This window comes from Esox lucius, chromosome 3, assembly GCF_011004845.1.
Source record: "Esox lucius isolate fEsoLuc1 chromosome 3, fEsoLuc1.pri, whole genome shotgun sequence".
Taxonomy (NCBI): domain Eukaryota; kingdom Metazoa; phylum Chordata; class Actinopteri; order Esociformes; family Esocidae; genus Esox; species Esox lucius.
Window position 1 is genome coordinate 6,815,946 of NC_047571.1, and position 27,191 is coordinate 6,843,136.

The following is a 27,191-nucleotide window of genomic DNA, read 5'->3' on the forward strand; positions in this document are numbered from 1 at the left end:
AATGCCAGAGAGACTGCAATAACGAAAACCAGAAACCCTTTTATAAAGAATGCCAGAGAGACTGCAATAAAGAAAACCAGAGACAATATTAGAGAGGAAAAGAGAGACACTATTGTAGAGAATGACAGAGACAAGATTACAGAGATTGAAAGAGACACTGGTATAGAGAATGACAGAAACACTATTAAAAAGAAAGACAGAAATACTATTAGAGAAAGACAGAGACACTATTACAGAAAAAGAAACAGACACTATTACACAGAAAGAGACACTATTAGATAATGACAGAGGCACTATTGTAAAGAATGACAGAGGCACTATTGTAAAGAATGACAGAGGCACTATTGTAAAGAATGACAGAGGCACTATTGTAAAGAATGATAGAGACACTATTGTCAAGACTGACAAAGACATTTGTGATAGAGAATGACACAGACACTTACGGAAAATGACAGAGACACTGCGATAGAGAATGACAGAGACACTGCGATAGAGAATGACAGAGACACTGTGATAGAGAATGACAGAGACACTGTGATAGAGAATGACAGAGACACTGTGATAGAGAATGACAGAGAAACTGTGATAGAGAATGACAGAGACACTGTGATAGAGAATGACAGAGACACTGTGATAGAGAATGACAGAGATACTGTTATAGAGAATGACAGAGAAACTGTGATAGAGAATGACAGAGACACTGTGATAGAGAATGACAGAGACACTGTGATAGAGAATGACAGAGATACTGTTATAGAGAATGACAGAGATACTGTGATAGAGAATGACAGAGATACTGTTATAGAGAATGACAGAGACACTTATAAAGAACGACAGAGACACTGTGATAGAGAATGACAGAGATACTGTTATAGAGAATGACAGAGACACTGTTATAGAGAACGACAGAGACACTGTTATAGAGAACGTCAGAGACACTGTTATAGAGAACGTCAGAGACACTGTTATAGAGAACGTCAGAGACACTGTTATAGAGAACGACAGAGACACTGTTATAGAGAACGACAGAGACACTGTTATAGAGAACGACAGAGACACTGTTATAGAGAATGACAGAGACACTTATAAAGAACGACAGAGACACTGTGATAGAGAATGACAGAGATACTGTTATAGAGAACAACAGAAATACTATTACAGAATGACAGAGACACTATTACAGAAAAAGAAACAGACACTATTACACAGAAAGAGACACTATTAGATAATGACAGAGGCACTATTGTAAAGAATGACAGAGGCACTATTGTAAAGAATGACAGAGGCACTATTGTAAAGAATGACAGAGGCACTATTGTAAAGAATGATAGAGACACTATTGTCAAGACTGTCAAAGACATTTGTGATAGAGAATGACACAGACACTTACGGAAAATGACAGAGACACTGCGATAGAGAATGACAGAGACACTGTGATAGAGAATGACAGAGACACTGTGATAGAGAATGACAGAGACACTGCGATAGAGAATGACAGAGACACTGCGATAGAGAATGACAGAGAAACTGTGATAGAGAATGACAGAGATACTGTGATAGAGAATGACAGAGATACTGTTATAGAGAACGACAGAGACACTGTTATAGAGAATGACAGAGATACTGTTATAGAGAATGACAGAGATACTGTTATAGAGAATGACAGAGATACTGTTATAGAGAATGACAGAGATACTGTTATAGAGAATGACAGAGATACTGTTATAGAGAATGACATAGATACTGTTATAGAGAATGACATAGATACTGTTATAGAGAATGACAGAGACACTTATAAAGAATGACAGAGACACTGTGATAGAGAATGACAGAGATACTGTGATAGAGAATGACAGAGACACTTATAAAGAACGACAGAGACACTGTGATAGAGAATGACAGAGATACTGTTATAGAGAATGACAGAGACACTTATAAAGAACGACAGAGACACTGTGATAGAGAATGACAGAGATACTGTTATAGAGAATGACAGAGACACTGTTATAGAGAACGACAGAGACACTGTTATAGAGAACGACAGAGACACTGTTATAGAGAACGACAGAGACACTGTTATAGAGAACGACAGAGACACTGTTATAGAGAATGACAGAGACACTTATAAAGAACGACAGAGACACTGTGATAGAGAATGACAGAGATACTGTTATAGAGAACGACAGAAATACTATTAGAGAATGACAGAGACACTATTACAGAAAAAGAAACAGACACTATTACACAGAAAGAGACACTATTAGATAATGACAGAGGCACTATTGTAAAGAATGACAGAGGCACTATTGTAAAGAATGACAGAGGCACTATTGTAAAGAATGACAGAGGCACTATTGTAAAGAATGATAGAGACACTATTGTCAAGACTGACAAAGACATTTGTGATAGAGAATGACACAGACACTTACGGAAAATGACAGAGACACTGCGATAGAGAATGACAGAGACACTGTGATAGAGAATGACAGAGACACTGTGATAGAGAATGACAGAGACACTGCGATAGAGAATGACAGAGACACTGTGATAGAGAATGACAGAGAAACTGCGATAGAGAATGACAGAGACACTGCGATAGGGAATGACAGAGAAACTGTTATAGAGAATGACAGAGATACTGTTATAGAGAATGACAGAGATACTGTTATAGAGAATGACAGAGATACTGTTATAGAGAATGACAGAGATACTGTTATAGAGAATGACATAGATACTGTTATAGAGAATGACATAGATACTGTTATAGAGAATGACATAGATACTGTTATAGAGAATGACAGAGACACTTATAAAGAACGACAGAGACACTGTGATAGAGAATGACAGAGATACTGTTATAGAGAATGACAGAGACACTGTTATAGAGAACGACAGAGACACTGTTATAGAGAACGACAGAGACACTGTTATAGAGAACGACAGAGACACTGTTATAGAGAACGACAGAGACACTGTTATAGAGAATGACAGAGACACTTATAAAGAACGACAGAGACACTGTGATAGAGAATGACAGAGATACTGTTATAGAGAACGACAGAAATACTATTAGAGAATGACAGAGACACTATTACAGAAAAAGAAACAGACACTATTACACAGAAAGAGACACTATTAGATAATGACAGAGGCACTATTGTAAAGAATGACAGAGGCACTATTGTAAAGAATGACAGAGGCACTATTGTAAAGAATGACAGAGGCACTATTGTAAAGAATGATAGAGACACTATTGTCAAGACTGACAAAGACATTTGTGATAGAGAATGACACAGACACTTACGGAAAATGACAGAGACACTGCGATAGAGAATGACAGAGACACTGTGATAGAGAATGACAGAGACACTGTGATAGAGAATGACAGAGACACTGTGATAGAGAATGACAGAGACACTGTGATAGAGAATGACAGAGACACTGCGATAGAGAATGACAGAGACACTGCGATAGAGAATGACAGAGACACTGCGATAGAGAATGACAGAGACACTGCGATAGAGAATGACAGAGACACTGTGATAGAGAATGACAGAGACACTGTGATAGAGAATGACAGAGACACTGTGATAGAGAATGACAGAGACACTGCGATAGGGAATGACAGAGACACTGCGATAGGGAATGACAGAGAAACTGTGATAGAGAATGACAGAGACACTTATAAAGAACGACAGAGACACTGTGATAGAGAATGACAGAGATACTGTTATAGAGAACGACAGAGACACTGTTATAGAGAACGACAGAGACACTGTGATAGAGAATGACAGAGATACTGTTATAGAGAACGACAGAGACACTGTTATAGAGAACGACAGAGACACTGTTATAGAGAACGACAGAGACACTGTTATAGAGAATGATAGAGAAGGTGTTGTTGATATTAAGTCTGTGAGAAAATTTCTAAACTATAGTTGGTGGCAGGAAGCCAAGCGATAAAACAACGGCAGCCTAACATTTTAAACGCTGGCTAAATAACCCAAAGGTGAATCCCAGACCCTGTGGTAGGAAACCTGTAAATGTGATCAAGGCACTTAATCCAAAAGGCATGTACTACTAATTGTAAGTAGACTGGGGTAAGGACGACTGTGAAACAAATCAAATGGAAATGTGATGAACAGACCTCTCCAAGATGCGAGTCTCCCAGCGGCCCTTTGGTCTCCGGGTTGGCGATGATAATCCGAACCCCAGGTAGAATCTGACGGCATTAAGAATGAGACGATAAGTGCTTTTATCTCTCCACTCACCCCCCCCTTCTCTCTCCACAGAGAGGCCATTTATGTAACTGATTTACTGGCTGGAGCAGAGTTAAGTGGCCCGCTCTCTCCATCTCACTCCCAGACTGTGGACATGTCCAAAATAGCCCCCTATGCAGTGTACTACTTATTGACCGGCAGTGTAGTGCACTATAAAGGGAACCAGGTGCCATTTGGGACACGGTAAAAAAACGTATTTTATGTTGAGAGAAATAAAAGCCTTATTATTGTGTAACGGACTGATCACAATCTCTTGGTGAGTCCCAGTGAAACAGAGCAGAGCTCTGCCAGGGCCACACCTAGACTTCAATTATATGGATGGGTTACCGTGGAGACGAACTGCACGACTAGACAAATCACAGCACAGCCCTGACACACAGTTTTAGTCTTGCTGATAAAATGTCAGGGTTACAATAAGTCCATGTCAATGACAACTCTGTGAATCAGTAGTTTGTTGCTTCGTTCGTTGGTTCATAGGTTTCAGCAGTCAGGTAGGAACTCACTTTTCCGGACTCCATCAGGGGTAAGCTGTGTGGAGACCCTCTTTCTACCAGACGAACCCTACGAATAAAGGAGGGAGGAGTTATTGTACTGTTGTATCAGTATACCTGGCTAGCCCTTCTCATTTAAGCCTTCACTATACTGTTACAAAGGAATAGGGCAATAGATAAAACCTACAGGAGGGTCTCTCTCCAGGAACACTGTTAGACCTTAAACATAAAGGACCGAACCTTTCCAGGAATGTGGTTGTAGTAAAAAGCTACAGTAGGGTACATCTCAATGAACAGGGTTGGAACACCGGAGAGCAAACAACCACATGTTCTACCAACGCAGCAGCTTATACCAGCTGTTTGAGCCAAATTATAATGAACCATAAACACCATGACAGGGAAATGGACCCTGGTAGAGACCAGAGGGGCTGGCCACTGTATAATCCAACTGTGTGGATGTTAACAGCAGCAGCTGGATTTGTGAACCAAGTTGCCTGATGTACAGTTTACTTCCTATTTCCCGGCCTGACATAGTAAACTATGTATCATGTATTATTTCTTATATAGTGCAGTATTATCGACTAAAGCCATAATTGCCATTTTGGACACAGACTGTCCAGAGCAGCTGTCGGCTGTCAACTGTTGACAGAGAGGGACATTCAGTCCTGAGGACTTAAGACCTCCTGATCTTGAAATCATAATCTGGAAACATAGCTGGAGCCTCCTTTGCCAGTTATACTAGACTGAATTATTTTTGCATGTCAAGGAATGTGTCTGGCTTTTATGCAGATGAATCCACAGTAAACGGGCACTGCCGAGGTAATGGGTCTTCAATGTCATGCCAAGTGTAGTGTAACATATTCGTTTAGTTTGTGAGCAACAATGGTGACATTGATGGCATAACTGTGATGTCGAGGTGCTTCTACAGTATGAATCATACAGGGCCAAACAAATTATATGCTACAACAAATTTGCAGCTTACTTTCTAGATTACATGTAGATAAATCTAACAATTACTGATTCAAATATATTAAATACTTGAACACATTTTTAAAGTACGAGGTCCAGCTGGAAAGCAGACGTGTTCTTTCAAGTGTCTACTAGACTCATCTAGTAGACAGCACGGTCTATGATTAAGTGTAGTCTGGCCCAGGGGTGTGAAGGTGACCAGAAAGGCTTGATACTGTCCACCTATGCTGTCTTGCCAGGTGGGCTCTCATCGCCACTGGGATGCCCTCCCTCCAATGCCATTCGGGGGCGGAGTCACTGGCTTGTTGTTGTCGCTCTGTTGCGCACTTGTGCAATTGGGCTGAACTCTGCTGGCAATACTCGGCCTTCATTCAGGGTGGTTGCGGTTGGTGGGTGTCCCTTTGGTTGATGCTTGGCAATGTGGGTGGATTGATTCCTGCCTGTTGGGCACTGTCCAGGGCCACCCCCGGATAGGGCCACTGTGTCACTGGACCCCCCTGTCTCAGCACAAAGGTCTTCAGCTGCTATATTACTGTACTGGGGGAGTAGGGTCAGTTCTCCTCCACTATAAGTTCTTGTAGATCTAAGGAAAACATTTTCTAAATTTTCCCTGTCACCTGCCATTTTAAACTTAGGAGGACACTCTTAATATGTTCACCCGGCACAGCCAGAAGAGGACTGGTCACCCCTCTGAGCCTGGTTCCTCTCTAGGTTTCTTCCTAAATTTTGGCCTTCTTAGGGAGTTTTTCCTAGCCACTGAAATTCAACACTATTGTCATTTGCTTCTTGGGGTTTAAAGGCCGGGTATTTTGTATAAGTACTTTGTGACAACTGCTGATTTAAAAATTGCTTTATAAATACATTTGACTGATTGATTTGATTCTTACCTGTCGTGCCTCAGTGCCCTCATATCAACATATACAGTGGTTGGGTCCGGCCCAGAAGTACCCTGTGGAAGGACAGAGTGACAACGTTAGTCCGAGCTTGGATCTCTGTTACACTACATAACCATCATGACAGTTGTAATATATTAGGTCTAGATGCTACTAGCACTAGCGTGTTAGGGCGCAAAGGAAAGCCTACAGTTTGCACCTGGTGCGAATGAAAAACAATATGATGAAAACACTGTTATACAAATCATACTGTCAAAAGCAAAACCAAAGAACAGGACACAGTCAAGTAATAGACAGAAGTACCCACATGAAGGTGCACCACAAAACGGTCAGAGATCACATCCAGTCTGATCCCCATCATGCAAACAGAAGGCCACAAAAAAGAAGCCACAAACCATTAAAAAAAAAACATATTGTATTTTTTTAAGAGGGAGAGTAATGTGATTTTCACTGAAGAAGGAAATGGGAATAAAAGGCAGATGGAAGAAGGAAGAAAATGGAGGAAGGTGGACATGATGACGATGTGTAATGTCTCAGTGTCACCTCAAATACATGAGAATACTTAGTCTGTATTTATCACTGTCACTAGACCCCAGAATGCTTTCAAACCTGATTGTTCAGTAGAGGCCTGACGGTCCAGAAAACAAATGAAAAAAGCCTCCGATAACCCAACATCCATTACAGGGGCTCGAATTTCAGCAATAATAGACAGCGACTTGTAAAGTAGTATTTGTGTGATAGTAACAGTATAGCTAATAGGTTTGTGAACAACCAGAAAACCCACTGGAAGAACAATAAGAAAAGTGCAAACGAAGAAGAGTGCTTGATACCTCTCCTGGCTCTCCCCATCCTATCTCTGGTCCAGAACTATCCCCGTCCAATTCCCTCTCAAGACAGATGGCAGTATAATGTCATTCAGCTACACTAGCTATCCATAGTGTAGCTAAGGCTTTAGCACAGGAAGCAGAAGAGCAGCACCCACCGAGAGTGTGAGAGCTACACATGCTAGATTCTGACTCAGGGCATCCAAAAAGCTAAACAAGCTAGACTGACTCCACTCAACATAGTAGACATTACTTGACGACTCAAACTTAATTACTTCGCTGCTCAACCGTTTGCTACATAAAAGCAGTCTTAGAAAACATCCACTGAAGTTGTTTTGGTGACGACAAAATGAGGGATGAATGAATCAGTGATTTAATCATCTCTAACTAATCAGGGTATCAAAGCATATGAAGACTTGTGTGGCCCAACCATTATTGCAACGTGCTATTAGATGTTTTGCTCAGATGTAAAAGTTGTTTGGGAGTTGGTTAGACCCAGATTCCTTGTGTAAAAGATATGAACATCTGCAACTGTTGGGGGTAGCCGGCAACCATAGACAGACTCCCAAACATAGAGCTAGACATGCTAGATACTGACCCAGTCCAGCCCTAAAGCAATGCATTTCAGCTAAAGAGTTACACATGCTAGTTACTGCCTCTAATGGGAGCCCTGCTGTAGAGCTACACATGCTAGATACTGACTCAGTGCAATCATAGAGTTACACATGCTAGATATTCAACTCAGCCATCGAGCTGCACATTCTAGATTTTGGCCGTCCATAGAGATACACATGCTAGATGTCCACTCAGCCCAGCCATAGAGTTTAGCGTTCTAGATACTGTCACAGCCCAACACAAGGGAACCAAACCACGTGGCACCATATTACAGGACACTCCATATTTATAGCAGGATCCTAAAGATGTGGTACCAGTCTAGAACGCCGGGCAGCACAGATCTGAAGGTGCTTTTTGTGAACTACTGCATGATTTGCATTACATAATAGTTCAAGTTAACTAAAACATGTGGGAAAGTCATGTAACACACAGTGCCAGTAACTCTCAATATATTCCCAGCTCTTAGAAAAAAGATTTGTGTGTGTCTAAATGAGCCGTGAAGCTCTCTAAGGCAATCTGAGCCGTCACTGATGTGACCACACTCGACCAGATGTCCCAGCAAAGGTCAATTATTCTGAATAGCAGGGTTTTTATATAATAAACACCTGATCTTGTGAGTGAAGAGCATTACTAAAAGCAGTGTCAGATGGCGCCTTTAAACAGGAGAACATATCGCTGCTATGTCGACTCTTCATAGAGGCAACGAATTGCTTTATCGTTTCAATCACATTTTTGTCATGAAATTACCATAAAACTCTCATTCAAACCCTGTATGACTGACCCACTTCAATGTGTTCCCCTTCAAAGCTGTTAAAGATCCTCAACCATGGCTGTCTGACTATGCTACCTCCTGGATTCCTAACCCTTCAACATACATAATTATTCACATCTGTTTCCATTATAATATATCTACATTTGTTCTGCTGTCCCTTCCTGTCCCACTATCCTTCCTTCCTCCCTGCCGCCTTGCAACACCTGATGAAGAGGGTGATTAGGGAACATGAAAATTCCCTACCTGGTCAGCAAGCTTCCCCAGCCTGTGAGGCTATAGCAGCAGGAGGAGGAGTTGGGAAGAAAATAAGGGAAATAAGGTTGAGGAGGGAGGGAGAGGGGGCGGAGACAAAACCAAGTATGAGATATGTGGGTGGGGTTATGCAAAAAAATTGAGGGAGGAGAAAAACTAAAATGTCAAATATGAAAAGGAAAACAAAAATAGAAAAGCTATTTTAACTAATAAGAATTGATCTTAGGTCTAATGTTTGCTAATGTGGTCAATGTTAGGAAATTCACTGACATTACATTTAAAATACAATATCACTTACATGTGTGAGTGGGTTTATGTATTCTCAAGTTAATAACCAGGCAGAAAGTCAGAAGTAAATCCTTATTCACAAAAACATTTAATATGGAAAATCTATACGTGTTTAGTAACTGTATTAATCTAACACAACCAAAAAATTGTAACAGGCTTCTTGACTAGGTTTTTATATCAGTTCAATCTAATTTCATTTGTTGACTGGCATGTGCACTGGAAACAGTACCTTTGTTGGGTAACTACAATTATAGCGAGATATTAGCTAACATTTCCTTGCGGACTGTTGTTACCTGACAGAAAAGGAAATACATTGAATCGCTAGAGGGCAAAAACATGTTTCACATCTACAAAGAATGTGTATAATCTCTATGGTCCCTGCTTATCATCTGGGGGTTTGAATATATTCCTAGCTATTAGCAAAGTTGTAAAAATAAAATTCAAAAATTCTAAACGTTTTTATTCGTTAGTTTAATGACACCATCTGTAGTCACTCAGTTTGAAAAAAGATGGACAACTCCTAGGGGACAAAAAAGTTTCAACAATCTAGCTGATAATGACAAAAAAAGATCAGTCCACAGAGAATATACATGCAACTTTGTAGAGGAAAACGTTTTTGCTGAGCCCTGAAAATTATTTGATGTAATGAACTTCTCTGTCAGGCAATAGAACATTCCGCAACTAAGCTAATATCTAGTGATACTTTTAGTTGTGGGACGAAGATAGTGAAATAGGTGCTAATAGTGTACCCGTATATATACATTTTTTACAATTTCATGTAATTCCAATAATAATGTTTGCAAATAATAGTTGATTAACGTAAAAGAATGAGCAGCTCAAAATAAAAGCATGGCATAGCAGCATGCGTGATACTTATGGAAAGCTGAGCTCCAGTGTCATATTTGCAACCCAAAGGGAACCTTATTCCCTTTTTAGTCCACTACTTTGGAGCAGGGCCCATAGGGGAGCACTATTTACAAAACAACCATGTGAGGAGCACATAAGCTGAGCTATTGTGTCCCTGATAATTGGTTGTTCTGATGACAAGCAGAATGTGTGAGATGTGTAAAGGTCAACAACATATAAGTTGGATTCTCATTAAGTTGCAAATCCTTGTAGAAAATGATCAACCAGAGGCCCAAAGCCCTATAGCTAGATAAAAGCTGGGAACATCGCAACACTCCAAGCTACAGAGGAAATACCACCCATTATACTGAGTGCAACCCCAGGAACTCCAAGCCCAGATAACCAATTTCTTATGCCGGCACATTGGAAAACAGTACCTTGTGTTCTCAAGGTATCCTGTTTCTCAAAAGAACCTAATGGCTCTGTATGTATGTGTTCAGAGAGAACACTAGAGCTTCCCAAGTCACAAAAATACAGACTAATGAACACCACCAATTAAATTAAATCACAGTAATCTCCTCCCGTCTTGAAAAAAATATAAAATAACAGAATGTAACTAAAGCAACTAGGGAGTTCACATTAAGTCTCGCTTAATAGGACAAACACTAATTTCCAAGCCTCGAGAGAAAAGGCTTCAGCAACAATGCTGGAGTCACAGAGAACTGCAACAAAAACAGTTGCAAGCCTTCTAAAAACTGCAGGATTACAACCAAGCCAATGCAGACAGCCAATGGATAACAGGTCTCAGGGAGCACATCATTTCCTGTCAGAGAAACTTTGTAACAGGAACCATTCAAAGTAGAAAGCATTACCAGCGTGAAGGGCTCTCTTCATTTACACATCATTTACCCCTATGGAGGGGTATATTGGTGGGAATAACCAAGCCCTAAACGTACTTTTTACAATGGAATTTCATTACACCAATAGATTCCTGGATTGCTGGTTGATCATGAATGGGGAGAGTGAAATACCCTCAAACCAAACCCAATTAGATATATTGCACTGCATGCATCTCTTCTCTCGCTCTTTCTACAATCTTCATTGTTCTCTGGCATTAGGTTAATAGTCCACATCCAGGAAGTTTTTGAACATGAAAGACATGGCCTAAAGCAAGTAGGGAAATATGTGAATAGAACATTTGTCATGTTGCCCAGTTTGTCGCTCATTGCACGGCACCTTAGAGCCAAGTTCAAATATCGGAAAACATCTTTCTTGACATTATGATGACCTCGCCATTGAGGATGGGTGTCTAACTTGTCGATAGATGATTATATCATCCTATCGCCCAGCCTTACCGGCGTGACAGAGTTTTTGGCGAGGGCCCGAGAGACACCACCCCAAAACTCATGATCAAATACGGAACTTTCCGGTGCAAATTGTATTTCACTTTTTGAGGTACAGAGTGCATCAGGTTTATGGACCAGAGCAGCGGAACAGGTTAGTGACAGTACCTGAAGGCAGATGGCCAGGTTGACTCTGCAACCGAACGAGGTGCTGACCGCTCGGGGATGCAGGCCCAGGTCTTTGAAGAGCTTGGAGAACGACTGGGTCAGGGCTATCCGGGGTCTCTCCTCAGCCACCACCACACACGTCCTCACCCGTGACAAGTCCAGGCCTCGAGACTGTCGGAAAGGAACACGGAACAAACCGCACCATGTTAACCTGCATCCGACCAGAACTTTCCAGGCTGAACAAGCCTGGGCCGGGTCCACTGCGTTGTAATCAAAAGATCTTATTCTAAATGGTTTACTGGCGTGATAGAAGATTGCATTTTAATGATGATTTGGCAACGCAGTTATCTAATTGGCGGATGGATACGTACCTTTAGCGATTCGGTCTGCAGGCCCAGGCCCTTGGTGCACAGCTCCATGACGCTGTAGGAGCAGAAGGTGTCCCTGACCTTGTACTGGCTGACGGCCAGTAGCCACAAAGCGGGGTTCACTTCCAACTCAGATGGTGGGATCAGGATAGACTGGTGGCCGGAGTAGACACTGGAAACGCCAGACACGGTAAGCAAACGCGTCACAGACATAGAAAGACATATGGGATTGAAGATTTGGCGGGCGCTGATCAGATAGAAACTCCGTTTGTATGTTTTCAGGGGTTTTCAAATCAGGTACAATGGAAATGCATTATGTGTTAAAGATCTTTCGCAGTTCATTCTTCAGTCATTGAGAAGTCATTTGACCCATTGTACAGAGATATAGCTTTCAAACCATCCTAGACTGTCCTCTGAGAACCCAAGGTTGCTGAGGCTATTAATAAGGGAGAGATGGTTGATGGACTCAAAGGCCTTTGCCGAGTCAATAAAAACAGACACACAACCCTGCGTGTTATCTAAAGCAGAAATGATATTGTTTAGGAACTTCAGAGATCTATTCTGAGAAGGTAGGCTCTCCATGACTGAGACAGCTGTGGTGTATCATCAAACATCAGCATATTAAGCAGTCACAGCAGCTCCTGTCAAACCTAGTCTCAACAATTACCCCCCCCACTTTCAGTGACTAGCATCTCGTGATCCAGACATGGCAGCAAAAATAATGGCCAACTGAGCAATCCCAGGAATTCAACACTTGACTGGGTCACTGCATAATGGGGTGAAAGTTCCCCTCTGGTGAAAAGCCCCTGCATATTCCTCATCCACTTAAATGTTTCCTTTATTTTGACATACACAAATATGTATCATACGTTCTTAAAGTCGCGACATAAACTTGACACTCCGCACATTTCTGAAAGACTCCCAGGTTTACCTCCGACCACCACCGACCTAAAAAAGTGCCTCACTACATCAGGTATTCAGACCGGTGCCATTTCATCAAGGCCGACCCAACCTTGCAAACCCAGCCAGCGTATAGCTAGAGCATTAACAACCAGGGTTAGCTATATGTAGGCATTAATCAGAAACACTCCCAATATGATTTGCGTGCCTGGCGTATGAAACAGCTTTGTTTCCGTAGCAAACTTGTGGTTTTTGGACAGCATCCCGCTGAGCAAATTTCCATATGAATATTTGACAAGTTGAGTGGTACCATGGCTGGGAGTGAAAGACACAGCTACTGGGAAGGTGATTAGAGAGGCCCACAGAGAGCGGGGTTTTGTTCCATCCTCACAAGGAGAGGTTGAACAGCAGAATAATGCATGAGCTACAGTGGGCCACCTGCTTAAACTACCCTCCTGTACGCCTCGTGCTCTCCCCCTCTCTGTCTATTCCCATCTCCCCCTCTCTGTCTATTCCCATCTCCCCCTCTCTGTCTATTCCCATCTCCCCCTTCTCTGCCTCTCCCTCGCTCTCGTTTTCTCTCTCTGCATACATGTATAGTTTCCCCTCCTACTAGCCTTGGTTCTGACAGGCCTGTAATGTCCTGAGAGGGCCCCAGCACAGCACAGCCCCTTAATGGTCCCTGCCTGAAGGAGACAGGCTTTCTGTAGCTAATGAGAGACAGTGGATTCTGACGACGTCAAGCAACTGTGAGGGTCTGGTTGTACCATGGGGGGATATTGCAGGGTTTCTTCAGATCAAAGAAGCCCAGGGATAGATGTGTCAAGTCAATTTGTCATGGGGGAGAACGACATGGGGTACCCACAGTACGACAACATTCCAACTTCCCTCACAATGAGACAACAATAAAACATATTGATATATAATAAATATATATTAGCTGCAAGCTGCGTTTCCGGGTTTCATCACTCTGCCACCGTCAGGGTAGATTGGACATCCCCTCCTTAATTAGCTCCTTCTCTAGTCCTTTCCAAAACATCAAAAATAAACAATTAAAGCTGCCAGCAGCCTTTTCAGGTTTCAGCACTGTGCTCAATTTGGCAACGTTGAGAGAAATTAGATACATCCCCATAATTCGATTCCAATCTACCCCTTGGCCTGCCCTTCGCGTGCTTGCCAAAACTATGAGAATGTAATGCAATAGGTTTATGTATTTTGGACAATGTTGAATTATGTAATTACATATTTTATGTAATTCTGTATGGACCACCTCCACAACCGTTGGACCAATAGGCAGACAGCTTTGAATTATGTTCTGTATGGACCACCTCCACAACCATTGGACCAATAGGCAGACAGCTTTGAATTGTGTTCTGGATGGACCAACCCACAGTGGGGATGGTATTCTGTTCACTATAGGCCTTGTTGACCCCTCTCCAAACATAGTGCTTATGGATGTGATCATAAAGCTCTGTTTTGGTCTCGTCACTCCAAATTACAGTGTGCCAGAAGCTGTGAGGCGTGTCAAGGTGTTGTCGGGCCTATTGTAACCAAGCTCTTTTGTGGAATTGGCGCAGTAAAGGCTTCTTTCTGGCAACTCGACCATGCAGCTCATTTTTATTCATGTATCATCGTATTGTGCTCCTTGAAACAATCACACCGTCTTTTTCCAGAGCAGCCTGTATATCTCCTGAGGTTACCTGTGGGTTTTTCTTTGTATCCCGAACAATTCTTCTGGCAGTTTTGGCTGAACTCTTTCTTCGTCTACATGACCTTGGCTTGGTATCAAGAGATCCCCGAATTTTCCACTTCTTAATAAGTGATCGAACTGGCATTTGCAAGGCTTTGGATATCTTTTTATATCCTTTTCCATTTATTAAGTTCCATTACCTAATAAGTGATCGAACTGGCATTTGCAAGGCTTTGGATATCTTTTTATATCCTTTTCCATTTATTAAGTTCCATTACCTAATAAGTGATCGAACTGGCATTTGCAAGGCTTTGGATATCTTTTTATATCCTTTTCCATTTATTAAGTTCCATTACCTTTTTACGCAGTTCTTTTCTGCTCACCATGGCTCAGTACCTAGCCTGCTCAGTGCATCCACTTGCAAGCTAACAAACTCATTGACAATTTATACACAGACACTCATTGCAATTTAAAAAGCCACATGTGTGGGAAATTCACCTTTAATTGCCGTTTTAACCTGTGTGTGTCACCTTGTGTGTCTGTAACAAGGCCAAACGTTCAAGGGTATGTAAACTTTTGATCAGGGCCTTTTGGGTGATTTCTGTTATCATTATAATTTAAAAAAGTGCCAAATATTTACATAATAATAAATTGCTTCATATGATCCATATGCTTAAATAAAACACATTTTCAAAATCAATGCAAATATTTTACAATTTCTGCCAGGGTATGCAAACTTATGAGCACAACTGTACATACTAGAGGATGAGTACAATATTTCCCAACTCTTTCAAACAGTTTATTATATAAAAACATGGCGTTTATAGTACCACCGTGTGGTCGATTTGAACGTGCTTGCAGACATGGTGTTTTATAATAATCATTGTGACATGTTTACTGAGACTTAATTGTGATCAGAATATCGCTGCCCAATTTATAGGCATTTATGTGTTACCTCGACCACATGAACATGTTTCTTGATGTAATAGTCTGGAAAATATTGCGTTGTTAGAACCTCGTCCAATACAGACTTTAGGTCCAAGAGGCAAACATGTTCGCTGCAAGGAAATGGACCTATGTTACAACTGTATATAACACATGGTGAGGGGACTGAGCTTTTGAAAATGTATCAGCTTATCACCTTTCACAGCGCTGCCATTTTGGCAACTGGCTGGGCTTTGCATGGGACAGGATAGACCAGTGCCATTTACAATTCTGCCAATATTCACGTTTGCACGCCTTACCATCTCACAGAAACTCCTTTTCCTATTTTCCTATTGCTATTTTCACACCGGAAACTGAATAGTAACAATGAAGGCAAACAAATACTGCAGCTATGTCGCTGAAACCCTAATAAATGTGTGTGAACACACACAGCAGGGCTAGATATGTTGAGTGACCAGTGACTGGAAGGCAGGCTGACAGGGTTCATGCTTGTCTCACCTGCAAAGGCACCAGAGGACGAAGCCCAGGCCGCAGTAAGGGTCCAGGCAGATAGCCACCTCGCGGGAGGGGTACAGCTCACACTGCAGCTTGATGGAGCGACAGAAGGCACTGGTGGCAGTGTGGGACATCTACACAGTACAGATAACAAGAACAGACAGACTACGGTTACAGAACTACACACACACTCCGGTCTCGGTCCGGATTGGGAATCCGCCAACTGCCTTGCTCACTGTCAAGCCAAACACGACAACAAGGAGTTGGCACGATGACCCAAACAGACTGGCACTCCGGCAAACTTGGCTACAGTGAGAAATCAACAAATAAAGCCCATGCAGTTAGTATCATTTTTACCTGTTCATACATATACTGTCCTGTAAAGAGCAGACTGTCCTCTTTATAGGACAGTAAATTATCTACTAGTGAACTGCTTTTCTTTTCTCCACTAAGAACTTTATCAATGAATGTTATTCATGCCAAAAAGCATTGTTTTGTGGTTTCAATTTAGTTGCATGAGAATTAGGAAACACATTATAGAAAACAATGAAAATACTCTTGTGAGCTGCTGCTGTGCGTGGTCAGTCCCACTTCCTGAGTCCCTAAGAATGAATGAATGGCAGAACAATGACCTGACTTAATGTATTGTCTAAACAGTTAGACAATGCTGTTCCATGTTTGTGTCCTCTAAAGACATCAATGCAGATAAGTAGTCCTATTAAACAACATTTCACTCCATCATGCAAGATTATTTTACGGCAGGCAGTCTGTGGCATCGTACATCCAAAATACATCTTGGCTGCCTAAATAGTGTGCTCCTTTTATCCAGGGGATACATTGAAGACATAAAACCTGAAGATAATATTTTTTTCACATTTTGTGATTTTAAGGTCAGTTGATTGAGAACATATTCTCATTTCCTACTGGATGGTTATGGGGGGAGGAGAGTGGATGAATAAGCCAATTGGAAGCTGTGGATGACTAGGCAGCCATGTTGGTATGAAGGCAAGATTAAACATTTGGCCATGACTTGGGTTAACACCCGTACGGAAGGCAATGTCCCCATCACATCAGGCGCCATTTCAGGGGTTTTGTTATGGTAATCAATGTGTAGTGCCAGAAACATGATTATTTAGCATGGCCGAACAGCTACACATCCCAACAAGGGCATTCTGTTTGAATAACGTAGAAAACAGCCCAACTCACCACCATTCTTCCATGCCACTATGAATGTGACCATTTCTAAAAAGAGTTTACAGCTAACTGAGAATGGAGTGGACAATCGCCTCTTGTTGAAGATTAATACGCGCTTACAAAACAGGGACAAAAGCCCACTAAGACTTTGTCCACTGAGTAACGGATAGCAAATTGCTTCCCTTATTTACTAGTGAAAAGATTCATCTTCATAAGCAGCTTTTTCACCAGATTTCCTACTTATCTGTATTGGGTGGAGAAAGGTTTCTACATTGCAAGATTAACTGTGGACAAGGCGTGTCATTGTATTGGGTAGGATCTGTGACACCAGGCTTTCTGAGTGAGCTCTGCTACATATATCCAGAGACTTAGCTATTCAGCCACCGCAGAGGATCAATAAATGCCGATATCTTTTGTGTGTAAATGTCACCAGTATATTTTACCGTCCTAACGCTTGATCCTGTATCATTTTGTATTTCTTTAGAGATATCGGTCTTGTCGATGGCAAAAAAACATTGTTCTGCTCTTAGTGGTTTACCTTGACTCCTGCTAGCATTCCCGTGGTGGACACACTGAAGTCCAGGTAAGCCAGTGTGTCCGGATTTGACGGCTTGTACAACAAAGGAGGCTTCTTCTTTGGCAAATCATCTGTGGGAGAGGTGAAATGGAGCGCAGCTTATCACAACCAACGGTTACAAGCAGGGGACAAATTATGTTTCTGGCATTGTCCTTCATTACTGATAAGAGCTCGTAAATCAGGCTCTAGCGGAAAGCCGTGGACAAACCAGCGTTTCTTAAGACTGTACTTACTCCACAGCCACTAGCTTGGGAGGTTAATGCTCTCAAAGGAGGTGAGGGATGCAGTATGGGTAATGCAGTCTCTAACCTGTGTCCAAGACAGGAGGCCAGGTCCGGACGTCCACCGCCGCTGATGCCTCCTTGGACCTCAGCAGCTTGCATATCACTGCAGTGGTCATCACGCACGCCGAGCGGCTCACCTGCACCACGAGACACAAAGCCACATTTAGCCACGCAGACAAGTGTACGCACACCGGCTGTATATACAGTGGGGGGAACAAGTCTTTGATACACTGCCGATTTTTCAGGTTTTCCTACTTACAAAGCATGTACAGACATTGTATGATTTTTTTATAATTAATTTGCATTTTATTGCATGACATAAGTATTTGATCACCTACCAACCAGTAAGAATTCTGGCTCCCACAGACCTGTTAGTTTTTCTTTAAGAAGCCCTCCTGTTCTCCACTCATTACCTGTATTAACTGCACCTGTTTGAACTTGTTACCTGTATAAAAGACACCTGTCCACACACTCAATCAAACAGACTCCAACCTCTCCACAATGGCCAAGACCAGAGAGCTGTGTAAGGACATCAAGGATAAAATTGTAGACCTGCACAAGGCTGGGATGGGCTACAGGACAGAGAAGGCAACAACTGTTGGTGCAATTATTAGAAAATGGAAGAAGTTCAAGATGACGGTCAATCTCCCTCGGTCTGGGGCTCAATGCAAGATCTCAACTTGTGGGGCATCAATGATCGTGAGGAAGGTGAGGGATCAGCCCAGAACTACACGGCAGGACCTGGTCAATGACCTGAAGAGAGCTGGAACCACAGTCTCAAAGAAAACCATTAGTAACACACTACGCCGTCATGGATTAAAATCCTGGTCCCTCTGCTCAAGCCGGCGCATGTCCAGGCCCGTCTGAAGTTTGCCAATGACCATCTGGATGATCCAGAGGAGGAATGGGAGAAGGTCATGTGGTCAGATGAGACAAGAATAGAGCTTTTTGGTCTAAACTTCACTCGCCGTGTTTGGAGGAAGAAGAAGGATGAGTACAACCCCAAGAACACCATCCCAACCATGAAGCATGGATGTGGAAACATCATTCTTTGGGGATGCTTTTCTGCAAAGGGGACAGGACGACTGCACCGTATTGAGGGGAGGATGGATGGGGCCATGTATCGCGAGATCTTTGCCAACAATCTCCTTCCCTCAGTAAGAGCATTGAAGATGGGTCGTGGCTGGGTCTTCCAGCATGACAACGACCCGAAACACACAGCCAGGGCAACTAAGAAGTGGCTCAGTAAGAAGCATCTCAAGGTCCTGGAGTGGCCTAGCCAGTCTCCAGACCTGAACCCAATAGAAAATCTTTGGAGGGAGCTGAAAGTCCATATTGCCCAGCGACAGCCCCGAAACCTCAAGGATCTGGAGAAGGTCTGTATGGAGGAGTGGGCCAAAATCCCTGCCGCAGTGTGTGCAAACCTGGTCAAGAACTACAGGAAACGTATGATTTCTGTAATTGCAAACAAAGGTTTCTGTACCAAATATTAAGATCTGCTTTTCTGATGTATCAAATACTTATGCCATACAATAAAATGCAAATTAATTACTTAAGAATCATACAATGTGATTTTCTGGATTTTTGTTTTAGATTCCGTGACTCACAGTTGAAGCGTACCTATGATAAAAATTACAGACTTCTACATTCTTTGTAAGTAGGAAAACCTGCAATATCGGCAGTGTATCAAATACTTGTTCTCCCCACTGTAACAAGCAGACACACACGTGCACTGTAAAAGGCAGCAGAAAGCCAAGAGTTTGTGAAGAGCAACTGTGTCGCCTTTCAGAAACTTGGCGTCTCCTGTTAAGTTCCTGAAAGGCGAACTTCTTCGCCGCAGTGTCCCCGGTTACGTTGTCTGACTTACCTCCACGATCATCTTCACCGTGGGCAGAGTGGTGGCGATGTTCTGAGGGTGCGGAGGGCGCACGGTGATTGGCACACAGCCAGCGTACAGGCACCCGTAGAACGCCGCGATCAGGTCAATCCCTGTACCACGGTTCCAGAGAGGGGGAGGGGTATTAGTCTGTGTCCACCGGTCTCACGTAGATATACTGACAGACAGGCAAATGTACAGATGGATATGCAGAGGGATAGACAGACACACTACCCATTCAGGACAAGCTAAAGTACACAGCTGGCTGTCCTAGAGCTATTTAATTGAATGGTTCTCTCAGGCAATCATCCTCGTCAGGGTTTTTTCCTGCACGACTGACTCCTTTCATTATGGACTTGTGGCTCTTTACGAACGCTTGCATTTAGTTGGCCCCCAAAATTCTGAAGGATTTCCAAATTAGAAACGACCTCTTACAACTTGGAAGGTCCCCAGCTCATTGTATCACCCGAGGCCCCTCAGAATGGATCTGTTGGAGTCACACTGCGTGTGCCTTTAAACATCAGCAGAATTTGGTTGAAAGTGCTATTCTATTAAAGGTAGATGTAGCCAGGGTACTCTTGTCCTGTCAGCACCGGAAGCTTCTAGATTGATTAATGATAACACACAAAAAAACAGAGAACCAATCCCATTTGAGCGCCAGAGAGAAGCCTGGCAAGGATGGAGGCTGACACATAATCACTGACCACAGACAAATGTAGGAAAAAAAGATGCATTTATCAGGATGGGATGTCCGTGTACACCAGACGCACCAGGGGGGTAGACGAGCGCAACATGTTCCCCGTCCTGCAGGTGTCCTCGCTCCGCCAGCATAGTAGCAATCTTCTCTGCTCTCTTGTGCAACTGGACACATGTCAGCGAGTGGGCTATTGTTCCCTGTTTCCACACACGCCCGGGAGAGATCATTCGCAATGAAAATAAGTACTCATCAATCCCATAAGGAGAGAAAAGCTGTTCAAAACAGATGGCTACTGCCAATAAAACTCTGATGGGTCTTGCTAGCAAGTGACAACAATGCCAACTACATTGAGCTGCTACCATGTGTACAGAAAAAGTCATGAACAATGATTACAGAGCTATTACTAAAGGATTCACTCACCCTGGAGTTGAGCAGCGTGTAAAGCACATGGTCTGGAGTGGTCTGGGCCCTCCATTGTAAAACTTCTGAGAGGAAGAGAAACTAAAAAATACCAAAGGAAGGGAAAATAAAATGAGCCTTTGGCTTGGCTGAATGAATAGGCCACACATTTTAAGGGAAGAAAATGGTCTGATACGAAAGCCAACTGACATTTACTGGGACGTGAGGAGTGTTATTTTCTTCACCCAAACGAGGAATATCGCAATGAACAATCTGGCCTTAAAAGGTCATGTACTCTTATAATATTTACCTCGCATAGCTAGAAAAAGACTGTCCACCCATCAGAGTCTGGGTCCTCTCTAGGTTTTTTCCGAGGTCCCAACCTTTCTATAGATTTTTTGCTAACTTGACTAGGGTTAATAGGACTAGGGCGGAGGGAGAGAAGGACACTATTCAATCCCAGAGTGCAAAGGACTAAAACATGTCAGTCACAACCTGTCAGCCTATTGCACGAAACCTGTTACACTCCTTTCATGTAAATTTTTTTTTAAATAAAATAGCGATTCTCATTATAGTGACATGCAGAGGGAGAGCAACAAAATCACCTGAAAGAAAGTTAAGGTGAAGAGAAAGAGGGTAAAAGAGAGAATGGATAGAGAGGAAAGAGGAAGAGCAGAGAGACTGGGTGTATCCAGAGTGCACAATCCCCATACTGGTGTTACTGATATTAAGGACAGTGTGAGAAATAACAGGGTGTCAAGCGTGTCTCAGCTCATGAATTTTCCAAGGCTTCATCCGCGCGGGCAGTGAATTGTGGGAGGGTTATTCATGGCTATTGCAGTTTGGTTCGGTCAGAGGCGCACAGCAGGACTGCTTGGGGGTATGTCGTGCAACATCGCGTGTCTTCAGGGCTGCTCTTGTTATGACGAATTAAACATTCAGGGTGCATCATTTTTATTTACCATTCCAACGACCGCTGATAAAAGCCTGTCGAGAACACTACTTTTACTGTGTTGCTACGAACAGCAGACGTGTGTTCCAAACGGGCACCTTGTACACCATTATAGTCCACTCCTTTTGACTAGAGCCAGTGCACTAGATAGGGAATAGGGTGCAATTTGGGACGTGCACTACGACTTACTACGCTGCTCTGATTCTGAACACCAAGGCCAAATCTGCCCACCATCGGCTGCCTGCATGAAGGGTTATTTTATTATTCTTCTGCTGAATAATAAAACAACAATAAAGCATGGACAGAAGTTAAGCAGGGACAGATGTTCTCTTGTTGGGACACGGTCATGTGATATTTCCTAAATAATTCCATAGGGAGGCCGGTTTTTGACACACAGAAAGAGATGAGCTCCTCCCGGTGAAGCTGTGCCTGCGTTCTGAGTGACAACCGGTGCCCTCGGTAGTGTACTCGTTTTGAGGAAAAGTATTGTGATATGTAGGTAATTGGCTGTCATTTGGGACGCATCCTTATGAAGGGATCCCTAAAATGAAGAGACTTCCGTCCTTGCTCTGCACCACTCAAATAAACATTAGGACAAGAACGTACTCCCGTCTACCAACCACTCTACAATACTGTCAAAATACGAACTCTGTTATAAACCTTGTAGGTCATTTAGTAAAACCAATGAATATTCTCTTTCCTCCCTGGCCACAGGAAACAGCCTAGTAGACTACAGATGGGACCAAAATAGCCAATGACCGCTACTTTTCACCATAACCCCACGGGGCCCTATTCAAACCTAGTGAACTACATAGGAACAGAGTCGGGTGTAATTTGGGATGGAGCTCCAGCGTTGTCTGAGATGTGAGACAGCTATATCAACGTGTCGGTGTTGAACCCAGTCGGCCCACCCTGTCCTCTGAGAGACGTCCGGTGAAGCCTGACTGGGTCAGCACAGAACAGCAACGAGAACGTGTCTACAATCATCCCAGGACCTCAGTGTCTAGAATCATCCCAGGAACTCATGGTCTAGAATCAACCCAGGACCTCAGTGTCTAGAATCAACCCAGGACCTCAGTGTCTAGAATCAACCCAGGACCTCAGTGTCTAGAATCAACCCAGGACCTCAGTGTCTAGAATCAACCCAGGACCTCAGTGTCTAGAATCAACCCAGGACCTCAGTGTCTAGAATCAACCCAGGACCTCAGTGTCTAGAATCAACCCAGGACCTCAGTGTCTAGAATCAACCCAGGACCTCAGTGTCTAGAATCAACCCAGGACCTCAGTGTCTAGAATCAACCCAGGACCTCAGTGTCTCTGGACCTATATTAGAGGGGTCAGAGGTGAGTTCTATCTATTTGTTAAAAACGTCTGATTCCACAGTGTGGAGATTTGGCTAAATTGGTTTTGCTTCTGTTATCAAAGAGATAACAAATATTTAGTATAATTTCATTAGTGTCAGTAGTGTATATTTAGTTGAAGTTTAATATACATGTTACCCTAGACAGAAAAACATCACACATGCGTGACAAATTGGTACAACAAAACCTGTCCCTAAAGCACACTTTGGTTAGACATTTCAAGACAACCCCAGCTTCATAATCACAACAGTAGGGATAAAGGAAAATAAACATTGAAGAATAAGAAAAACCCATTCACACAGAGGGCCTGATTTTCAGATGGATGAGACTGGCAGCACGACAGGCAGAGCGAAAGGGTAGAAGCAGAGGTTTTATTATGGTCTGGTTGGCCAGAGGAGCGGAGGAAGGGCTTAAGACAGATGGTTGCTAGGGGAGGATTAGATCACATGGAAGCAAATAGGAGAATGAGTCAAAGGAACGTAAAGCCCCACACAAACAATGACTGAATGCCAAACAACCTCCTGTTCCCTTTAAAGTAAACTACTTTTAACCAGAGCGATACAGGCTCCGGTCCAAAGTAGAGTACTTTGTGGGGGAAAAAGGGTGCGATTTGAGTGGTACTCTGAGGATGAGGTATCCAAACCAGAAAAACAATTTGTCCTGTCCTCCTGAGGGAAAAAAAATATATATGTGTTGTGTAGCGCCGGTTGTCTACCCTGTCACTTCACATTAGCGAGTATACCGGCCAAGCGGTTGCCTGACGGGAAAATTAATGAGCTTTTTCAGCATGAGAGAAAGAAGAAATCAATTCTGTCTGCGCAGCGGCTACGTTCACCTTCGCTCCCAGCGCCACCAGCGTGGCACCGCACAGTCCTTTGTTAATAACGGTTTTCCCTCGCCACGGTAAACGGAAAAGAAAGCACCATCAAATCTAGAACCTGATCAATCTTGAAGACAAGCTGCACTGTTCTTATCAGTCTGATTTGACAGCCCAAATAGCAGACTAGTTCTATGGACGTTGGTCTGAAATAGTGCACCACACACTGTAGGGAATAAGGTGCTTTTTAGGAAGCTCCCAGGCTAAAGCTTTGTCATGCCAGTCAAAACAACAGAGAAAGAGCGGAATCTTTCACAAAGAACCAGTGTACCAGGTCTGACATGCCAGCCAATATGTGGTCTGTCTTGAGAAACACAGACGTAAATATGAAGTCGCGACTGGGAGAATCCGCCGTCTGCGCGGGTCGCCTGTTTCAACTCCCTTCGTATTGCGGAGGGTCCTAAACCTTTTTGTTTTATATACCCAGACCACAATTAGAAATCGACCGACTCCCGATCACCCGAATGGTTTTCCTGATTCAGAAGTGTGGTATGTACGTTTTCTATTCATTCTAACGTTGATACCTGGAACTAATGCTGTGAAAGCAGTCTACAGTTAATCCACTACATGGCAGACTCACCAGAACAGGTCAAAAGTAGGGAACCATATAGGGTACAGGTTGGTTGGGATACATTCTATGGGAAAACTATTATCAGGTCTTTCCGAGACAGAGAGCCATTTACACTTCTATGTATGAAATGGAAAATACTATTAAGTAAAATGTTTTATTATGCATTCTAAATATGCACATCAGGCGTTTCTCCAAAAATAAAGTGTATTTTATATTAGTCCTGTAACACTACTTTTTGTCAAACACAGATTAGATCTCACAGTAGATCTCATGTATATGATAGCAGAACCACACTCGGCTTGATAGCAGGACAAGGGCTTGTCCGTCCATAAACAAATCCTCAGATGCCTAGAATGACAAATTATATATATATATATAAACAACGTTTTAAAATAACTTAAGAGCACAGATGAAAATAATTGCTAACCAACAGTACTGTAATGCTATGTATGGGGGAGGGAATTAACAGATGTGGTTAGATGAAATATGGAGTGTGCCAGATTTAATTGATGTGGCTTGCACAGAACATTTCACTAATCTCTACTGCACTTCTTTTCACAAGAGAACATAGGGCATGGATCGAAAACAGTGCACAATTTTTATGTTACTTTCACAATTAAGTAATTTACCAGAAGCTCATAACCAGAGCAACTTGCGGTTAGCACATTCATAATAAGACACCTAGCAGGCACTATGGCAGCTCTGTAATAGGGGAGGTTTCCCTACCCACAATCAACCCTGTTGTTGCTTGCTCTTTGGGGTTTTAGGCTATGTCTGCAAAAGCACTTTGTGACAACTGCTTTAGTAAAAATGTAATAAGAATTATGAAATAAATTTTTTTTAAAACATGACTTGATGATTGATTTGATCGAGTAACATGAATTACATATCACTCAGGGAACTATCAGCAAAGTCAGTAACACAAAGGTAATCAACTAAGATGTAGAGAAAGGGGTGTCGTTAGTGATGAACAACATCTTCACATTCAGCTACTGACACCCATTCCATGATTATATCGGGAAAGCTGAAGATGAGAGTGTTGATGAAAACCAAGCCCTCAGGGAGCCACACACACACCTTCCTTGCCTGGTCATTGTCTTCCATCTGGCCCAGGTCCCTGCCACTAGCCTGGGCGATCCTCTTCCCCGACACCAGGTTTCCCACCATCACAGAGGCAGGCCCGATTTCTGTCGATAGAGCCATGGATGTTGAAAGTCACAAACACACATTTTATGTTGACCCCCCCGACCTTGTGGGGAAACAAATCATTATTTCCATTCAAAATCCTATTTTCCCTAATTCTAACCTAACCTAAAAACTGTTTCCTTAATCCTAAATCTAACCTTGAGTATAACTTAACCTAACCCTCACCTCTGAGCTGAAAATTGCCTTTTTACAAAGGGGAACCGGTAAAAAGTCCAACAAGGTCAAATGTACCTTGTTTTACAACCCTTGAGGAGATTCCCCACCAGGACAGTAAAACTTGTACACCCACACACACACACACACACACACACACACACACACACACACACAAAACACACAGTCTGTTCCGACTAGCCAGTACCAAACATGTTTGGCATCTCCATCTTCTGCATTGCAGTAGATACACAACAGTGACAGAGGATTGCATTATGTGTTCAGGGAATTTCCCCTGATCCCCTGAGATGTGGAGCAGCAGGGCAGCCAGAGATTTACCTTGTGTTCAGAGGCAAACGCTGCAGAATGGATTGGCCAATTGAGTGAATGGATTGCACTTTGACAGAGGGCTGTTCAGACTGAAATGGTCCGAGAAACCTGCTGTGAATTAAGATCTATGGATGCGGACACAGCCCTGAAAGTAACGGGGGAGGGATGACAGCTAAGCTATTGAATGGGCCGGATCATGTGAGAAATATTATAATAAGTCACACCAGATTACAATACTCTCCCTGTTTAGTTCATCCTATCCATAACGTCATCCAACTGAATTAATTCATAAAAAATGTAATGAGGTCGTCATCTCACTCTTCACAGTTTTAAATTAACCTACGCACACTGTTTTGAATAAATCATAATACAAAAAGTGATTATACTGTACAGTACTCTATGAGAAATACCAACAAGTAAACGTTCAATTTACAGGCATATGCATGGAAGCAGTCATCTACCATTGTAGATGACCAACTTAACCTTACTCATTGGAGATATGATCTGAGGACACAATGCTTCATCCATTGGGTAAATTGGTACTTTCCCTTTCAACATTTCAAGGCAATGAACAA

At 42.6% G+C, this 27,191-nt stretch overlaps 1 protein-coding gene across 15 annotated transcripts in view; it reads right to left on the minus strand.

Moving 5' to 3' along the window:
• LOC105017907 (disco-interacting protein 2 homolog C) overlaps positions 1–27,191 on the minus strand; it is a 170,203-nt gene that overhangs the window by 5,738 nt on the left and 137,274 nt on the right. For 12 of the 15 annotated variants that reach the window (XM_020045422.3, XM_020045428.3, XM_020045425.3 and 9 more), the window contains 13 exons: positions 26,005–26,114; positions 21,188–21,268; positions 20,841–20,964; positions 20,062–20,183; positions 18,220–18,331; positions 17,872–17,981; positions 16,143–16,273; positions 12,113–12,281; positions 11,742–11,912; positions 9,088–9,117; positions 6,628–6,689; positions 4,784–4,841; positions 4,148–4,222 (listed from right to left, as the gene is read on the minus strand). In XM_020045422.3, coding sequence (XP_019900981.1) covers positions 4,148–4,222; positions 4,784–4,841; positions 6,628–6,689; positions 9,088–9,117; positions 11,742–11,912; positions 12,113–12,281; positions 16,143–16,273; positions 17,872–17,981; positions 18,220–18,331; positions 20,062–20,183; positions 20,841–20,964; positions 21,188–21,268; positions 26,005–26,114 — 1,355 coding nt within the window. The remainder of the gene's footprint in view (positions 1–4,147; positions 4,223–4,783; positions 4,842–6,627; positions 6,690–9,087; positions 9,118–11,741; positions 11,913–12,112; positions 12,282–16,142; positions 16,274–17,871; positions 17,982–18,219; positions 18,332–20,061; positions 20,184–20,840; positions 20,965–21,187; positions 21,269–26,004; positions 26,115–27,191) is intronic. The other 3 variants (XM_020045427.3, XM_034290886.1, XM_020045423.3) reach the window with 2 other exon arrangements.